The 16,491-nt window shown below is 36.2% G+C and overlaps 2 protein-coding genes across 3 annotated transcripts in view; one reads left to right on the plus strand and one right to left on the minus strand.

The window, feature by feature from the left end:
• The first annotated feature begins 5,862 nt into the window (after nt 1–5,862).
• On the plus strand, nt 5,863–10,783 carry SERPINA10 (serpin family A member 10). The gene is made up of 4 exons (XM_085317651.1): nt 5,863–6,589; nt 7,797–8,070; nt 8,801–8,948; nt 10,592–10,783. Exons 1-4 carry the CDS (start codon nt 5,884–5,886, stop codon nt 10,781–10,783), a joined length of 1,320 nt encoding a protein of 439 aa, XP_085173777.1. The 5' UTR covers nt 5,863–5,883.
• Nucleotides 10,784–14,611: 3,828 nt separating this feature from the next.
• Nucleotides 14,612–16,491, minus strand: part of PPP4R4 (protein phosphatase 4 regulatory subunit 4) — a 68,831-nt gene continuing 66,951 nt past the window's right edge. The window contains exon 25 of one of the 2 annotated variants that reach the window (XM_085317506.1): nt 14,612–14,704. In XM_085317506.1, the coding sequence (XP_085173632.1) occupies nt 14,680–14,704 (25 nt within the window). In that variant the 3' untranslated portion in view covers nt 14,612–14,679. Of the gene's footprint in view, nt 14,705–14,724; nt 14,999–16,491 lie in introns of those variants that run through there. The other variant, XM_085317507.1, reaches the window with a different exon arrangement.

The raw sequence follows: 16,491 nt of genomic DNA on the forward strand, positions 1-16,491 counted from the left end.
ACAGCCTTAACTCAGTTACCCAGTCTTACATTCCTATATCTTTTAATACATTGTCTATACTTCAGGCCTATTACAACAAGGATTGTTTATAAAAGGATTTAAAATTTAAAAGGATTTAAATCCCTAAAATGCAATTGAAGCAGAGTTTAGGTACCTAACARCAGCGACCCTTCACTTGTATGTTGAACCTCTCAAGTGTCTAAAACCCACCGGTGGCCTCCCGTAACCAGGCCCAGGAAATCCTTGTTCTTCAGCTCCTGCCAGAACTGCTGCCACTGCGGCCGGACCCAGCAACGCAGCTCCACCACCTCAGAAACACGCGTAAATAGGTGGTGCTCTGGAGCACCACCACCACTGGCTGACAGGAGCAGCCTCCACACCAGGCATAGCAGCAACAACTACTTTCATCAAATGACATAGCTTCTGGAGAACCTGCTGGCCCTAGTCTCTCCTCTAAGAGGAATGGCCTAATTGCAGGGCTAGAGCATGAAAACATCCCTGCAAATGCACTGTATCTGCTCACTGCCTCCTTTTTCCTTCTCCTTGCCCTCCCTCCCCTGCCTCAGTGAATATTGATCTATTATTCTTTTGAAAACCACATTTAAACAGGATTGGATACTGCTTCTGACACTAAGCAGCTTAGAGTCTGCCTGTAAAATAATTTTTGTAGGTTACTAGATACATGGGTCCAAGTCCTGCTACAATGCAGAAGGGCTGGTGCAAAGAGTTTACTGTTCTCCTGTTTCTCATGAAAGATATAAAGTATTTACTGGAATACAACCCTCCCTCATTATGCCATTTATGGGAAACACAACACTCAGTGTTTATAAATCAGTTAATTTATAACAGAAAAAACAGACAACTACTCTTTGGAATAGCAAATATTTGTTGCAACCTATATGGGGCAGTCATCTTCATCAGTTTTTTAGAAGTAGTTGAGTGAGAAATGTAACAGAGGAGCTACCTAATTGGTAAGACAAGTTTTACATTATGTCATATTGCAGAAAGGAGGATTTTTTATCAAATATTCTCTAGTTGCAATGTTTAATTTAAATACTATTAGATTTTAACCAGTCTGCTAACCTATTAGATTTTTCTCATGCTGCAATGTCTTTGAAAGAAAGACACCTTTGAACAAGAAGCTTCTTACTTTGAAATCTTAGGCTACTATAAATGATTATTTCTTAAAGTAAAAACAGTCTTAAGTCTTCAAGTAAAAACTTCTTTGTTTCTTCCACTATATTTTGCTTATATATTTATTAATGAACTATCTATTCTGCTTGTAAAGTGTGATCTCTGAAGTTAGTAAAAGTTTCACTCTCTAAAATTACAAGCCTTTCTATAAGTGCAAAAATATCTTTTTATTATTGCCAAAACTGATTTTCCTAGTCCTAGGCTGTCTTTCTGTTATTAATAGTGAATGACAAAGTTCCTCTAATTTTAACTTTAAATTGTTGCAATCCTTAATTTGCAGCGAATGTTTAGTGTAATTGTGAGATTCTTATTCCCGTGATGTTCATAGCACACCCAAATCAGCAGAATTTGTGTACACTTGAGGAAACGGGAATTTTTTGATTGTTGAACGGTCTGGCATGTGGCTGTAAATAAGGATTTCTGGGTTTGTCTTGCACTTTCAGTCCGAAATCTATTTGTGTTAGGAAGGCAGAGCCATCTGGAAGGCRGCTCATCACATTCCCCGTCCGGTTCCCCGACATCTTCAGGCATGGGATTTGGTGCACCTCCTGAGCCAAGTGCCCAAACCAAGTACCCAGAACTCTCAAAAAAAGATTCAGCAATGATACCTGCCAAATGCAACACTATCAGGTAGTGCAGAGCAATTGCACTAGCCACAGAAAAGGAAGAGAAAAGCTGATTCTCTGCCACGTCTACTGAGCGGTTAGGCCCAACGCTCTGTCGGGAGGACGGCAGCTATTGGAGCAAGCCCTTCCTCCATAACTCAGTGCTATAAAAGGTAAAATTTCCCACTCCTGTCTCTTTGCTAAAGCTGACTCTGCCTGTGTCCAGGAAYGCCTTTTTGAAGGAGGGATAACACTCTGAACCAAACCCCTCCATGCACATTTGCAGATCCAGAGGAGATCATCTCTTCCYGGGACAGACACAGGATTGTGGCAAGAACAGCCCAGCAGTCCCTTCCCACACAAGTGGGTCTTTCTAAGGAGCAGAGGTGCCTTGCAGTTACTATAACAGCTCTTACCTGCTCTGCTGTGCTGTCAGGAGAGGAAAAGTAACTATAGATTTTGTAGATTTTGTTGATGCATCATTTGGCCAGTGAGGCAGGTGTCAAATCCAAGTAAACCCCTTGCCTATTCCAGCCCTGCAGAATCAGACCTCCAAGGTGGCACAAAGACCCTGCACAGGATCTGAACAGTGGGGCCACTGTCTGGAGCGGAGAGATTTTTGTTTTTAAGTGAGATTTGGGGATTACCTCAAATGCAGGGTAAACAAGTATGAAGATTTTCATGATCTGCATCTTCAGCCAGTAAGGACATTGGGAATCCTACTGAAAATAAAGCGAGAATTAAAGGAAAAAAAAAATATCCACAACTGCAGTAAACTGTGTATTTTACTATATTCCCTGACTAATATGCACTTGGGATGAGGCAAAGCATTCAAGCATTTCACAGCCTCTTGATTAAGTCATTAAAGCCCATCTGTGTTACACCAAGTACAGAATGTGACCTCTTATTTCAAAAGAAAATATCACACCACCTGACTGCCAAACACACCCTGTGACTTGGCACCCAAATGTCTCAATATATTTTTTTCAGGACTAACTCCGACAGCCTGAGTAAGGCAACTGTGAAATTCAATTGACCTCTGAGTAAATGGCAATCAAATAAAGCCAGGTTTCCCCTATGCCAAATCATAAATTATACAGCAACCATAATTTACTGTTACAGATCCTTAACTAGAAAGGAGCAGTTAATAGTTGCCATATATTTTCTAGATAGTTGAATCACTTACTACTTTAATGATGGTCCATATAATCCATCTTTCCATCCCATCTCTTTCATCTGTTCTCATGGCATTGCTATGCAAAAGCGTTCCATGTAGGCTTGGTGGTCTTGAACATCCTGTTTAATTTACAATGGGAAAATGCTTCTCCAAAGATTATGGCAACTCAAGATTTTTCCATAAGTGAAATTCTATACTATGCTGTATAGAGATAAATTCATGTATTGCTTTTTAATGTTTCACCTGCTTTTTTTGCATAATGTCTCAAGACTATGCTTAAAGACAGCTGGCTCTGTGAAAGAAAAAGATGAGCACCTTTCCAGTTTATGATTGAAATGTGCAAATTTACACAAGTGAAGTTTGATGTTAAAGTTTGCCTAAGGGCTTCTGGAGAACGTGTTCAGTTCTCTGAGGGCTTGTTGGACAGACCAGACCTTATATWAATTGAACTCAGAAACCACAACTTGCTTAAAATACTTTATTTTTAWGCACAGAAAAACTGTTCAACCCTCATGCTATCTGACATTGCAACATATTAGAAGCATGAAGGATGAAAAGAGAAATTAAATGATGCAGGGCAAGCATTCCTCGTAATGATATTGTATTCTCTGTCTTGGGTCTCATAAACTTTTCAGCACTTGGTAAGTATAGGCAGTAATAAGGAATTTCATGTGGACTTACTAGAAGAAGATATATGAACCAGGCTGTTGACAAGAGCACAGTAACAGGCACAGCATCTTGCTCTGTGTAGATGCTGAGATTAGAATTTCTCTTTGCTCTCTTCTGGAGCTAGAGGCTTCCCCTGTTGATCCAGCCACGCTTTAGGACGGTATCAATAGGGATTCCAGTTAAAGGTGGCTGGGCATGACGTCAGCCATAACGTTTCCTTGCGTTTTATTGTGTACAAAACCTAGTATGTCTTTGCAATATTTATCTAGGCTCTTGCAGAACTTTGACCTTCTTTCTGACATTACTTTTGGCAGTGGACTGCCAATCAGGTTCACCGACAAAAATTTCCTATGCCTAAACTCTTCCTGTTCCTCCAGGTTCACAACAACACACTCCTTCACATTTGTAGAAATACTTCATCAATTGCTTATAGACAAAGCCACAGCTGTTTTATTGTTACTAAACAAGATAGTTGCTGTTTTACTCTTGTCATGACAATATCTGAAGTCCACCTCTTCGCTAGTCTATGAACGCAATATATCAAGGGAAAAATTGACAAGAGCTAGCACTTACATTACAGTTACCATTAAAATCAGGAACATCTCTTGTTTTTCCCCAAATGCAACTTTTTCCTAAGTCAATCAAAGAGCAAAAGAAAGTATAAAAGCATCCAACTCTAGGTTCCTTAGAACAATCTTTCAACAACAGTCAATATTCTGAAAATGATAATTTACTTGGCAAGGTAAAAGCTTCTCTTAATCCACATTAACATTAGGACTCCTCTTTTCCTTTAGATGTGAAAGACTGCTCATCTTTACTAAGTGTTATTACTATGCAGCTGATTATTATGCTATGGCCACCTTACCTCAAAACAAGACTTTCTTTTCACTTATTTAGATGAATGAACGCATGAAAGGCCCATAGGTACAGATTATGCCTTGACTTAGTCCAGGTTTGTACAAACTGTATGTCAGTGGGGTTATTTCTGATTTATTCTGATAAGTTTGGCTTAAGATACCCTTTTTCAAAGACAGACTGTTTTTGTCTGATTTTAATTTTCTACAAAACTAGAAAAATATATATGTCTAGAGAATTTATTCTGGAAAAATAAGGCGTAAGTTTCATGCTAAAATTCAGTTCTTCAAAGCAGTGTAGAACTCTTGCATTTGCCAAGTCACTTCTGAGATATTTTCTTCAAAAATACTTAAAAATTTAAAGAATATTTTTCTGCTGGGCTCTTCTAATTTATTATTTCTGGAACAAAACCTAGTGGCTGTAGTTTGACTTTCGTATAAAACACACAGATATTTAAGAGWCTGTTTTTAAAAAGACAATTTTTAACATAATATACTTTATCTCTCAGGAAGTAGGGTGTTTTCTGTTTTGACTTTTATCATACTCTAAAATAAGGTAGTTTTTGTACTTAAGTGTTTTTTTCTAAGGAGTTGAATTGAATCTTGTTGATATGGCATACTATTAATATAAAACCRGTAATGTAACAAATATTAGAGAGAAGCATTTCTAGAAAAAGGATGGAAACTACTTTGAGCCATTAGAAGGAATAGACGGAGCCCACGAGAATGTGCAATCATGATTAAGACACCTAACATGGGGATTACAATGTACCCACCAGTGCCAACAAAGCGGAAAAAGGGAGCTACAGGTCTCTTAGCTCCTCAGTGTATTACTATCTGTATTTTCCAGGAATAGTATCAGAGCTCTGCAGGAAAAATGTAATTTTCCAGCACAACTCACCTAGAGACCTTGTGCTTACAGATGACGTCAGTACCACATAGAGTGAAAGGTGTTACCCGTGTCCAACAAAGTGATTCCCCATCTTTGAGCTAAAATATCTTACTTACAAATCTGAGTTTGATTTTATTATAGAATTACAAGTTGGAACAGGAAAATCAATGAAATTCTTCTGGAATGAACTACTCATAGCATATGATTCTGCAGAAGATCATAGAATCAGTAGGGTCACAAGGCTTCCTTTAGATCCATTACTAATGTTGGAAACTTCTCTCTTCCACTGACGTAAATTAGACTATTTAGGTAAGAACTAGGTGTCCATACTATAGTGTCAACACCGAAGAGGCAGAAAGATCACCTTGCTACATCCATGAACTTTTGCACTGTGAATTAAAGAATAAACTAAACACAAAAGTCACTGATAATGTTGCTTCTCTCTCCCCCCATCTTCTTTATTAGGAAAAAAGCTCACTACTGGATATCAACATGAAAACAGGAATTTATCTACTTTTCTTATGTGAAGTATGTGTTGAAATAAGCAAGACTGACATAAAACCTAAAATTCTAAAGGAGGAAAAAGAGAACTTCTTACAAAGAAATAAAGATGTCAATATTTCTGAGGAGTGGGATCAGCATGAAAACGTCTCTAAACCTTTTGAAAAGCAAGTTCTTGAAGATTTCGCTCTTTACAACTTCACTGAAAAGACTGCGAATTTTGGATTTAATCTCTATCGAAAAATTGCAATGACACATGACAAAAATGTGGTATTCTCTCCCCTCTCTGTATCAGCTCTCATGACTACGTATATGCTTGCAGCCAGAGGGGAAACATACAGCCAAATTGTAAAAGGCCTAAACCTCCATGCTTTGAAGGACAGAGAGAATCAGCATTATTTACCAGCCTTGTTTAAACAACTGAAAGATAGTATCACAATGAACAAAGAACTACTTCTTGTGCAAGGTACTCTTTCTTTTATCCAAAAGGACTTCAGACTCAGGGAGTCTTTCCTCAATTTATCTAAACAGTACTTTGATATGGAATTCCTGAGTGTGGATTTTCAAAACATCACACAAGCAAAATTTGTTATAAATCAAAATATTAACGAAAGGACCAAAGGAAAGATCACAGAGCTTTTCGAAGACCTTGACCGCCATAATAAACTGCTACTTGTGGACTACGTTTTCTTTAAAGGTAACTACTGATTTTATTTTRCAAAATGATTACTTATGGGAAGAAACAGCACTCTGACTTCAGTTACATTAGAAGAAGTTTAAATGAATTCATATGTCCTGTTTTGCCTCCATCTCCTTTGAGATTTACTTTCTTCTTCTATTATGTTTATCTAATAGTAAATATTTTTTTAATGATAGGAACTCCAAATCTTCTATGCTTTCAGGGTGAAGGAAAGGAACAGCCATGACGTGCAGTGTGTCCTGTGGATGAGGGTCTAATSTAGTATCAAATATGCTATGTCCCTCTTCCTGCTGTTGAATTTTTTTGACTGCTGGCTTAGCAGACAGACAAGGGACTCACAAAGAGGGTCCTGCTTATGGCAAGGAGCAATAGCTCACATTCTACTCCAAAACAGCCATACAGAAGCCAGTTGGCACATGGTCCGGTAAAAAGCAAAGATGAGGAGCTAGAATGAAAAAGGGGGAAAGAGGAATGCTGTGCAAAGAACCCACAACCACAGCCACTACGCGAGGAAGCAGTCCAAGGCAGTCAGCAGATACCATCGAARGAAATTCTGCCAAAATAAATGCACACGTGAAAACAAAGAAAATTATAGCCACATAGCCTCCTTAGAGATTAAATTTATTCTTTTGGATTTATAAATATGCAGTCTGGCGAATGCCAAGGTTCCCTTCCCTGGCATAAAATCAGAGAAGACAGACAAATGGTTGTGGCCTGGTTTGAAAGCAAATGTGGAGATCAGTATAATTAATACAGAACAGGTCACATTCCAGAGCACTTCGTAAGACAGTGCACTGCAAAAGATTGTATAATTATTTTAAAAACAGGATGTTGAACAGCTGGTAGAGATTTTTAGATAAGGTGGCATGTTAATAAAAGACGGATGTTCAYATGGCATTCAATAAACAAAAGGGATATCAGTTCCGAACTTGACTGGTAACTAATCAGCCTCAGAAAAGAGATTTTCCTCCTTTCCTYGGCAAATTAAGTAGTTTTGTGCATTATTGTTTTCTCCTGAGGTGAAAAAAGTAATGCATATATACATTAAATATATATGCATAAATATACCGCAGTTGTCATCCACTTATCCCAAACACAACTGATAACCACTTTAACTAACTACAAAAAGGATTCTATGCATTTTTAATAGCTTCTGAATATTGTTCTGAATGCACATAATTATTTCATTTCTGTCTTTTCTTAGGCAAATGGCTCTATCCATTTAATTCTAAATTTACTGAAATTGAGACTTTCCATATAAACAAATACAGAAGTGTACAGGTACCCATGATGTTCAAGTCAGATAAAGTTACCTCAACTTTTGATGAGAATTTAAGATGCAATGTGATAAAGCTTCCCTACAAAGGGAAAGCCCACATGCTGGTTGTCATCCCAGAAAAGGAGGCAGATTACATTACACTTGAAGACCATTTGACAACAGAGCTCGTGGAAGCATGGCTTAGAAATATGAAGACCAGGTATTGCCTCTTTTTCTTTTGACATCTGCTGGCTTTAACATCTTTTATATCTGCTGTAGCAAAGCAAGAATGCAAAATAAAGATTAGCTGACTTTCATAAGTCATTTAATATGTTGGYATCTCTGTGGCATTAAGTATATAGATCGGACAGGCCATTTTACAGTCTACCCACATCTACAGGCTACTGCGTTATGAAAGTTTCTACCATTAGCACATCACTTAAGTCTGTGATTCATCTCAGCAACAAATGTCTGTCTCTCTGAGGGCATAGTCGATATCATCTTTCCAAATTCTTCCTTAGGCCCTAAATTTAGCCCTTCCAGGCAAACTRCAAAATAAACCAACATATACAGTATGTTTATGAAACCTTTCCTACCAGTGGAAACCCAGTGTAACAGGATAAATTTAAACATGAAAACATAAATTATTCCTGTGAAATGAGATTCCTGAAATGACAACCCTTTCCAGTGATTAATAAACTTTGCAACCCTGGCATCAGGGCACTGGAAGTGCTGGTGGAAATACACAGAGTAGGAAATGATTTCTAGCATCTTTGGCAACTGACAAGTCAGACATGATATTCTGCCAATCTGAATACCTGCAGATACTCTTTAGCTTTTGCCTGTAGCGGATGATATTTGGATAAAGTATAATCCTCGAGTAGTCTGTGTTCAGCAGTAAAGTGATCTGCTACATAGTCTAAGCTTTTGTTGATTTTTTTTTTTTACAGAAAAGTGGATATTTCATTTCCCAAGTTCAAACTAGAACAAAAATACAAAATGAAGAAACTGCTTTATGCTCTAGGAATTAAAAATCTCTTTGCACATACAGCAGATCTTAGTCATCTCACAGATCAAGGATATGTAAAAGTTTCACAGGTAAGCTTTCTAAAATTATTTGCTATTTGGCTTGTAATACTGTCTACTTCGTGCAGCCAAGATAATATGTCATACAAAGATATAGTGACGCTATTAGGAAAGGACTTCCTCTGCAAAGCATATGGGACATATACAGTTTAAGCATAGCATGGATCCCACYTCAGGGATGAGATGTGTGTAAGTAAGGGGTAGTTATTTTTCATATATGTTCAATACCTTTCTTAGACCAGYCCGTAACAGGAAGAAAGTCTTGCCTCAGGAACCACACAGAGAAGCAAAAATAAATAAATAAATAAAATAAAACAAAACTGAACAAGAAAAACATTGTAAATGACAGAGTAGGATTGATAATCTAGGACCAAAACTCTGGGAGAGACTTTTTTTTTCAGAAAGAATACTTCTAAATTACTGCTGTTGTTTCTACAAGTCTTCCTACACCAACTCATTACAGAACCCTTTGATTGCGATTTGCCAAAACCACTAATAGGTATTGTCATAAAGAGTTCCATACAAATCTCAAGAAATTCTAAACTCTGAACTAGAGAATTTTGCTGGTTATGTAGTCTTAAAAAAAAAATTCCTGAGAAAATGTAACATCCTAAGSAAAAATACTAAAATTGCAGCAAGGTTCAGTTTAGTATCAACTTCTGGAAAGTACAACGGCAGTCTGCAGCACTTTTCTCCCTTCCCTTTTATTATATAATTATGCTTTGCTGTTTCCCAGCTGCTAATTCTGATACTACAAACCAATCACACCTCCATAGTAGCTGACTGATATCAGAAGCAATATACACATCAGCTGACAAAGTACCAGAGAAACAACCTTTCCCTATGAATCATGCTAACCTGCTTTATTGCTTAAGCATATTTAGCAAAGAGCTTCACACAGGTAAGTCCTTCAAGTGTCTTGACATAAAGTAATTTCTAGAATTAAGAGTTCTGGAGCTAAGAATTGTTAGCTGACCAGACATTTCACCAATACAGACCCAAATATAGGAGATGTTCTCAGAGATCTATGCAGGCTAAAAGAATAAAAAAAGGAGAAGAATCTGACATTGCCAGGCTGTCTCAGAGTGATTTCTGTGGGAAAGGAAGGTCCTCAGCAGAAGTCAGGATTGTACCCTACAGCTGTCTATACTAATAAACGTAAGAATTAGAAATATACAGGAATAAAACAAGACTGAAGCATTTACCTAAGCTGTCAGAATGAATGRTGAATGTGATATCCAGCCATTCAGTGTTTCCGATAGAAAAAAGCACCTCCCACTTTTGAGAAAACTTCTCTCTCTGGGAGAGACTCAGGAGTACACGCTAGGTGTAAAAGAGGAGCACTGTGTAAGTGCAACGGTTGCTTCATGTTACCAGCTGTAAGAATAACACCTCTGCTTGAGTTCTATGCTCAGAAACATGGAAAGATCTCAATAATATCTGAACTAGCATTAGCGCCCTAAGTGCATCAACTCTTCTGCTTCTGAGGTAGGCGGCATATGGGTCTACCAGTAACAGTGCTAGGTCGCACAGACCTGCCTATTTTAATCTCTAATAGAGACCCACACTTCAGCTGAATATCTGGCACTCTGAAAAACATTTTTCATGTTAGCATTAATTTCTGCCATTTAAATGATTTTTATACTGCATTTCAGGTTGTCCAAAAGGCRGTAATTGAAGTGGATGAAAAAGGAACCGAAGCAACAGCAGCTACTGGGTCAGAAATAACTGCATTCTCAGTACCTCCTGTTATTAAAGTGGATCGACCATTCCTTTTCATGATTTTTGAAGAAACTTTCAAAACATTATTGTTTATGGGCAGAGTGGTTGATCCAACAGAAATGTGAATAAAGGTAATAGTTTCTATTCCATTGTATAACAGGCTTTATTTTTATTTTCTTCAAACTGTTAATTTACATTAGAATAAAAAGACAGTGAAATATGAAAATGTGAAAAGCTGTTTTGCATTTCAAACTAGTAATAAGTCCTCCTATTAGTATTTTATTAATGCCTAAGGCACAAGCTTGCTTGACTAAGTAACAGAAATCTATTCAAATTTTCCAAGTTTTCCAAGTTTCTAGCAGCCATCTTGGAGTAAGTTTAGAATTAAATTCAGGGGTGAATTTAAAATATTGTACTGTATCATATACAGGTATTGTATTTATATATGCAAGCTCAGCAAAATATCACAGTTCAAATGCACTCATCTTTTATTCATTTAATTCTTCCCTGGAAAAGAAATCCATCACTTTTCACATACATATTTAAGTAAAAAATAGATGCTTGAAGAAAAAAGAATCGAGTTGTAAACAAAAATTCCTAAGAGGTCTGTATTTATTTTTAGTGGAATTAGAAAGTAAACTATCAAAATGGGTCTTGTAAAACATACCATGACACTTAAGAAAAAGATAGAAATGATCTTTCAAAATTCAACATTTTAGTAAGAAGTCTGAATGAAAACCAAAGATTCATATGCCCAAAAACTCCGAGTGCTCATTCCCATACACTGTAGTTTGAGCGTCCTCAATGTTGCAATGACAATTAAAAGCCTGCTGACATCAATGTTAGCAGACTTTTGCCACCTATAAAAACAGAACCTAGATCAAGCCCAAAAATAGAATTTACAGCCTCTGTCTGGATATCTTTATTTTATTACTGTAGAACTTGTGCAGAAATGAACTTTGCAACTTTTGGGACGTTGGCCTTCTTTCAAAATATTTTTCTGAATATCAAGTCATCCTATTTTGTCGAGGCATATGAGATGCCTGTTTTTAAAATACCCTTTCTACAAAAGGCAAAATATCTCTGAAAAACAATTTAAGTATTAGCTACCTGGGAAAATTTGAACTTGTATTACTTCATAATGTCAAGCTGGGCCTCTCCTAGAAACAGAATTTCCACATATATTATCATTTAGATACCAGAGAGAACTACATAACAGGACTCTGCCTAAAAGATAGACTTTGGCAGGAAAAAAACACGCCTCCACAAAAGGGTAATAAATCTATTCAGAGAGTTGAACCTAAAATAAGAAAGCTACTTCCAACATGTTTYAGACAAATATTTCTATTAACAAAACAGATTCAAGCAATGCAGGGATTTTAGTAGGACACTTAAAGAAAAGACCCATCTTTTTAACATTCAGTAAATTTTAATTAAAAACAGGATCCTGTATTAAATTGGAAACAATGCAAAAACTATTTCTGACTATGTAACTAAAAGATCTAAGCATTATTCTGCTTGCTTATACAGCTTTCATGAAACAGCTGTCCAAAAGGGGGCAGAAGAGTTTTCAAAAATCATTTGGCACAGAAGTTTCAAAGGCATCTGCAGCAAACGCACACAGATGAATTCACAAGCGAAGAACTTTCACAAGGCCCAGAGAAGATATATTTGCATTACAGGGTAAAGTCAATAAACTTCTACAGCTCTAAAATAAACAACCGCACTTACTATTAGAAGTCTACTCACAGCAACCCAGACAGTGCGCAAGCCAGTCACAAAAGGGTTTACCAGGCAGATTCTGGCACAAGAGCAGACTAGTAAGGTGCTGCTAACTCCAGAAKGCAGCATGACTATACCAGAGAGAAAGAGAAGAATCACTTGTCCTGCCAGATGAACCATTAATAGAAATGTCATTAGAGAACCACAGAATTATCAYTGTGCAGCAGATCTCCAGCTGTTATTTTGAGTTGCAGGTAAAAATAATGCTACAAAGGCTTCAGAAGTACTGTTGCTGACCAAGCAAATCAACAGGGAACTTAAGGATGCAAATAATAAGTGGCCATATAAAAGACTGTGGGATTGGAGGTCTGTAGTGTAAAGGACAGACAAAAGTCTATATAACACACCAGGAACACTGTACAAGGAAGATGTGTAGACCAAGAAATGTCTAAATAGAGAATTWAAAAAAAAAATCGATCAGTTAAAAATGATGGACAAATGACAACCAAAGAGAAATGCATGGCAGAGTGTATACAGAATTTATCACATGCTTATACAGGGCTTGGATTCAAGTTTCTGAACTTGCTAACTGCTTTATGTTACTGTAATAAAGGCACCTGAGTGCCAAACACAGTTTTGGGTCCAGTTCTGTGGCTGGGTACTGACTGAACTTGGTCCCTGGAAGAAAGAGAACTGAGAACAGACTAAACATGCTCCTGTGGCCCATGGGTGAGCCACTGTACCTGGTATATTGAGTCAGTTGTCCCTGGGGAACTGCAAAGTATATGTTTTCGTTAATGAAACTAAAAAGCTAAAGACAGTATAGGAGATTTGTGTATCTGCATCAACATTGCATCTCAAAAAAAAAAAAAAACACTCAAAGATGCTTTTAAAGAAATCTGTGATCTACAAGATCCTATGCCAAGCTGCAGAACAAACACTGAAAACATGTTTCCACAGAACCCTAACAATGCCTGTGAACAGACTAAGACTACATCTGTACCCAACCACAGTGTAACAAGATAAACAATTCAGATAGTAAAACAATGCTAGATCCAGAGACACATTTTGTACTTCATACAAGACAGCATGAATCTAGCATTATTTAAAATAAATACCTTCTATAGGTAAATATCTTTATTTTTAGTTATAAAATATGACTGAGAAAAAAAATAGTTTTTTTCAAGAACATGCATGTACAGCATTGTCTTAGGTTTTATTTTGAGTAAATTATTATTCTTTTTTTTTTTTTTTACATTGTAAAAAGTAACCACACACGCATATGCATTCACAAACCAGATCACCTTTATCATACACCAACAGATTTAAAAAACAGATATTTCTGCTATCAATATAGTTATGCTGCTTTCATTCTGAAATAGAGAAGCTGACAATAGCTTCATAGGCTTTTTCTCAAGTATTGGCATAAACAGAACTTCTTAAAATAGAATTGCATGTTTTTCCACAAACAAGTTTTGCTAGAAATATTAGCATTAATACAAACAAATGCAGATGACATTGCTGAAGCATGATAGCTTGCAATAACAGCTAATTAAAAACTGGAGTCATCATTATAAATTTTTAAAGTGAAAATACAATCTGAAATACCAAAAATTAGAACAAGTGTTTATATAATAAAGCTTTTGAAATAAAACTTTTTTAATATCATCTGGAGATATCTACTTTCAGATTGTGTTGAAACTTAGATGGGATTTTTATGAACTTAGTACTTGTAAAAACATTACCTCTAAATTCACAGCACAATGCCACTAAACTGAGGTTTTTTTGTTTTGTTTTGTTTTGTTTTKAGCTTGATCAATTGTTCTGAATTCTGGTCATAGATTAGATTTTAAGTTTCTTTGAAATGTGGGATTACATTTTCATATTCATAACAATTTATTCTATTTCTTGCACAAAACATGGATGCGAAGAATTGCTAAAATTGTAAGTAAGTCCAATTAAGTGATGAATATGTGTATTCTAAATTCAAAAATTTGAACTGGAAAGGCATAATTAAAGAAAAAAAAATCCTGTCTCTATAGCTGCAGTAGTTAAGAGCACATTGCTAAAGTTGTATTTCATAACATTTAACTACAACATTGGAATTCTGCAACCATTACATTATTTATATGAACATATTTTACAACTTAGAATTTTATTTAAAAGATAGAGGTTTTAACATTGCAAGATGCATTTTGTCACTCCGGGCATTAYAGAGTCCCATCTGTTGCTCCTGACTTATCGCACAAGAACGCTGCTTCCAACAGTCTTTGGTTTCTTCCTTTTTCTGACAGAAGATCTAAGAGTTTGATTTTCTGTTTTTTCTTTATACAAAAGAAGAAATACAATATGTTGTCGCCATATTATTAAATAACAAATCATAACAAAGTGCTGTTGTGTGCAATATTTTAATGAAAAGGTAGCTGCTCTAATTGTGCTCTACTGTACCCACTGAAAAAGCCAATGGACCCATCTTGAGGGCATTCTTCACTGAAAGGTGCACTTCTCCAGTAAGTTTGCTACAGGTAATGCAGAGATTCCTTTAAGCGGGATAGCTAAGGTACTAGAAGCAGTCTAGTCATAGCTAGAAATAATGCCACTACTATCCAGTTGGACCCCGATTAAAAAAAAAAAAAAAAAAAAAAATCCTGGGAAAGTGGAGAAGGGGAAAAGAGAGAAGTTTAGAGGTCCTTACAGTGTTATTTGAAGCTCTTCTACGGACTACAATGTGATCTATGTAATTACTGCAATTATCATAACCCTAATATTTTAATCTTTAGAAATGTTGTTCTTCAACTTCACAGACTTGTGGCTATGTCAACTAACCAACGTTTGTAACGATCAAAGATTTTTAGAAGAGCAGCACTTACTTTCAGAACTCTCTGGAAATATTGGTTTTCATCAATATTTTAGAATGTGATTTACTGTTCTGTAGTGTTACTGTTCTGTTTCACCACTTAAAAATTGCTGATGGAACCTACTGCAGTAATATACCAGCAACAAGAAATACGTTGGCTTCACCATGGAAATAGGACCATCACACCCCATTCCCACTGGACTTCAGAACTCTTACCAGCTTAAATGGCAGGAAAAAAACATGATTAAAACCTTAAGTAACCAAGTCAAAGTGTAGCAGATCTGTGGCAGAAATATCTCATCTTGTGCTCAACTTCCTAAGCAATTGTACGACTGGATRAAAGACTATTTAAGGGTACTAATACAAATCATTGTTACAACATGGACACACATCAACATGAATATATTAAAAATCAGTTGTGTCCATCTTGTAAAATATTAATTCCAATTATATCATTAAGAAATTGAATTCAATGCATAGTAGATCTGCTCCCATTTTTTTACAGGATGGAACTCCTCGTTCTTGAAGTTAGCTTACATTGTTTTGATTGAAAGTAAAATAAAATCGGGCACTATCTGTATGTCTATAGACAGGATGTAAAATTCTTAAATGTTGTATACAAAGCTGGATATTTTTATTGATGAATCTATAAAGTATAGAAAAATGCTAGCTTTTTACCAATTGCATATTGGAATCAGTTATATTACAGTAATGTAAAACCAAGCAAAACAGTAATTCTTATCTGAAAAGAAAATATCTTTATCTCCTAAAAATGAAAACATAAAAGAAGATAATAAAGCTAAACAGTATAATGATACAAGATTGGATGACTTTATGGAACTCTTAATGTGACTTTATGGAACTCTTAATGTTTATGAATCATGTCAGTTTCTGCACATGATGATCCACAGTCTAACACTGTCAACTCTTTAACAGAACGTCAGATCAGCACGTTTTCTCTGCACATTGACTTAAATAAGGTCTCTTGTGGGCTGAAATACTTAACCAATTCTCTTTTTGATTATTTCATATTCCATAATGTGCTTAAAATCAGATGCTTATCTTTTCTGTGATTATACCATTAAGTTACAAGGGTGCAACTTCAGCATAATTCCTGTATTTTCTATTTCCTGGAGTATTATGTTAAGCCTATTAAATCACACAAAAGCTAATGGTCACTTTCCTGTTATCTGCTTGGGAGCACTGAATCAGGCTTTACTGAGAAATTTTTTCTGACATACATATTATTTTTAA

The sequence above is a fragment of the Rhea americana genome, unplaced genomic scaffold (assembly GCF_003343005.1).
Source record: "Rhea americana isolate MKP2758 unplaced genomic scaffold, rheAme1 scaffold_5, whole genome shotgun sequence".
Classification (NCBI taxonomy): domain Eukaryota; kingdom Metazoa; phylum Chordata; class Aves; order Rheiformes; family Rheidae; genus Rhea; species Rhea americana.